This window comes from Octopus bimaculoides, chromosome 7 (assembly GCF_001194135.2).
Source record: "Octopus bimaculoides isolate UCB-OBI-ISO-001 chromosome 7, ASM119413v2, whole genome shotgun sequence".
NCBI classification, from domain to species: Eukaryota; Metazoa; Mollusca; class Cephalopoda; order Octopoda; family Octopodidae; genus Octopus; species Octopus bimaculoides.
In genome coordinates this window covers 24329022-24332244 of record NC_068987.1, presented here as the reverse complement: position 1 = coordinate 24332244, position 3223 = coordinate 24329022, and the positions used below count along the sequence as shown (strand labels likewise).

General features: G+C 34.4%; 1 protein-coding gene across 1 annotated transcript in view; it reads right to left on the bottom strand.

Moving 5' to 3' along the window:
* Window positions 1–413: 413 nt before the first annotated feature.
* LOC106871972 (zinc finger protein 135) overlaps window positions 414–3223 on the bottom strand; it is a 4181-nt gene continuing 1371 nt past the window's right edge. The window contains exon 2 of the mRNA XM_014918761.2: window positions 414–1523. Coding sequence (XP_014774247.1) covers window positions 475–1137 — 663 coding nt within the window. The 5' untranslated portion in view covers window positions 1138–1523 and the 3' untranslated portion in view covers window positions 414–474. The remainder of the gene's footprint in view (window positions 1524–3223) is intronic.

The following is a 3223-nucleotide window of genomic DNA, read 5'->3' as shown; positions in this document are numbered from 1 at the left end:
ATTTCCAAAGGTCTCAGTGACTAGTCATTGCCTCGGTGAGGCCTAACTGTCATGAATCAAAAATCAAAAAGCTGATTAGAGTCAGAATGTTTAATCCTTTAGCAGTCAGATTACTCTGTCAAATTTAACACTTATTCATTCACATTGTTTTGAATTAATCATGCTTTATTTTGTAGCTTTGATTTCAATGCTGTCATTGTTTATGATTCGAATGACACTGTCAGGTAGGTATGAGAGAACAGATCTGGCCAGTTTGAACATTCTGCGCTGGCTGGATATAACCAGTTTAAATGCTAAAGCTTTAATACTCTTGTACCATCTATTAAATGATTCAGTGCATATAAAAGACGCAAAGGAGCCTCAGACTATCCCCTGATAATAATAATAATGTAATAAAATATACAACACTAATATACATGAGGAAATTGGTTTATTAAAAATACACTGTTACATGAAAATATTCTGCCATAGATATCACATGGTTATTTTTTCTTTTTTTCTGTGGGTGCGTTTGTGTTGAGCTAAACCATCACTTCTGGAAAATCTTTCTTTACAGATATCACACTGGAATGGTCTTTCCCCAGAGTGAACCCGTTTGTGTCGAGATAAATGACAGATTTGATTGAATTGTCTTCCACATTCTTCACAGTCATATGTTATTGATCCTCTATGACGATTTTTGTGTGCAGTTAAATTACCACCTCTAGAAAATTTTGCACCACATACATCGCATTTGTATGGTCTTCCATGGATATGGATTCGTTTGTGGGCTTGTAAATGACCACTTCTAGAAAATGTTTTGCCACAGATATCACAGTCGTATGGCCTTGCCCCTGTTTTCATACATGTGTGAGAAGATAAATCATCTATTGTGGAAAATGTGTCATCGCAAATATAACATTGAAAAAATTTTTTTCCTGCATGGGTTTCTTTGTGTTCAGTTAACAAAATGTCGCTAGTGAATTTTTCATTACACACGTCACACTGGTATGATATGGGGGGTGAATGAGTCAATTTATGCTGATGTATATATTTTTTGGTGAATAACTTCCCACATACATCACAGGAGTGTAAATTCTCTTCTATATTTTCTTGTGTATCAGTAGATACATCATTACTTTTTGCTTTCCAATCCATAGCTTTCTCCCTTAATATATATTTTCCTGTTTGCTGGTTTTTATAAAACTATATCTTGGCTGATAGGGATGCAATTCAAATGTATTTCTAAGGAAAGACTCTTCTAAATAAGTAGCAACTAAAAGATGATTAAACACTGATTAATAAAATAGTTACATAATACATACTTATAACTGTTAAAGCTTCATTGTAAATCTAAGTTGAATTTGTACAGAAAAACCTTCTAGTAATGGTGAAAATTTCAAGGGAATATCAGTTTAATACAGTTCACATCACATCAACCAGGAGATGCAAAAATAATTTGTCGAAATTATTTTCAAGCTCTAAAAGTTTGACATCTTGATCCTCGTCAGTGAAATATTTTCATCTCAATGTCATCAGATAACCTGAAATAAAAAGATAAGTGACAAAGCTTATAAAGATTATGGGAGAAAACATATTTAAGAACAGATATTGAAAGTTATAGTAGCAAGAAAGAACTAAAACATAGGCATTGTGTTAGAGAGATGTGGTAGGAATGGAATTATAAGGATCAGGTCACTACACCCAACATTGCAAAACATTACTATAACATCCTAAAAATATTTTTTCACCTGATGCAAGCATATAGAAATACCTATACAACAATTGTGTCAAGCATAGACACAAGGCCAGATATTTGTAGGAGGGAGAACAGTCAATTACACTGTCCTCATAAAAGGCAAAGTTGACCTCAGGAAGTAAAGAGCTGAAACAAATAGCACAAGGCATCTAGTCAGATGCTCTAATGTTTCTGCCAACCGATCATCTTATAACATGTTAACTAGATTACTTCATTCGGCCCAAAGTTTGATTAGGCATAGGGTTCGCTTCCCACATACATGGTTCCAGGTTCAGTCTTACTTGTGTGGCAAGTGCATTGTACCAAAGCCCTAAGCTAAAAAAACGCCTTATGAGTGGATTTGGTACATTGAAACTGAAAGAAGCCTGTTGAGTAAATAGATGTGCATGTATGTGTTGACATTGCGTAACAGTTGTAAATGAGTGTCACTCTCATAAAAGGGTTTTCCTTTGTTTCCAATTTTCCATGAAAACGAGTTGCTAACAGGAAAAGCATCCAGCCTTAGAAAATCTGCATCAACAAATGTCATCTGATCCATGCGGGCATTGAAAAGCGGACATTAAAACGATGATGATGAAAACATCAGTCTTATGCTAGACATATATATGACTATAACAAAGACAGATGTTCATGTGATCTTAAGATGTCTCGATTCTGTCAACACACAATCCTGACCTGTCTTCCGTATGACCCAAATGGGGTTGAACAAGTTCCAGTCCGTATGCTAGTAGCGACAAGCCATGATCTGCCTTAGTCTATTTTTCAATGATTCAATAAATTAGATATGTGATTGTGTGTCCCAAATTACCAAACTTCGATGCACACAATAATAAAATGTACATAAATGGTTGCTAAAACAGGATACAAAGGGAACCACAAGCACATCTTAGCAGCCCATCATTCAACGAAGCCTTTCGACTTACCTCTGATAAGACGTACGTGTTAAATAAACATAATATTTTGGGAATATATATTCTAATTTGTTCAATCAAAGAGAAAATGGGCAATCAACCGTTTTGAGTCCCATTACACCGCCACAACGTGTTGTTAACAATCCACAGAAGTAATTGTTTTCACCCCAATAGACGTCAGTGATTGGTTAAAATTACTGAAATACAATTTTAAGACAAAGTAACTTTAAAAATATAAACTTTTCTCAACAACACTAAGAGTAAAAGATGTTTTATATGACACATTCTACCAGTGTCCCAAGTTTGAAAGTGTTTCGTTAGAAAACAAATGGTGTCCGCCAAATCAGAAAGATCCGATTTGCAGCATATTCAGATTAAAAGGAAAGAGAAATGAAAACAACAATAAATAACACTTTTAACAATTACCTTATTCGTTTCGGCCATTGAAGACAGTCAAGTTATTTTTGTATATAACTCACTAATTTTGGCTACATTTTAAATATCATATAAAATACCCCAGAGGTACATTTATTTGCTTGAAAATATTGCAAATAAAAAAGCTATAAGTCCCGCG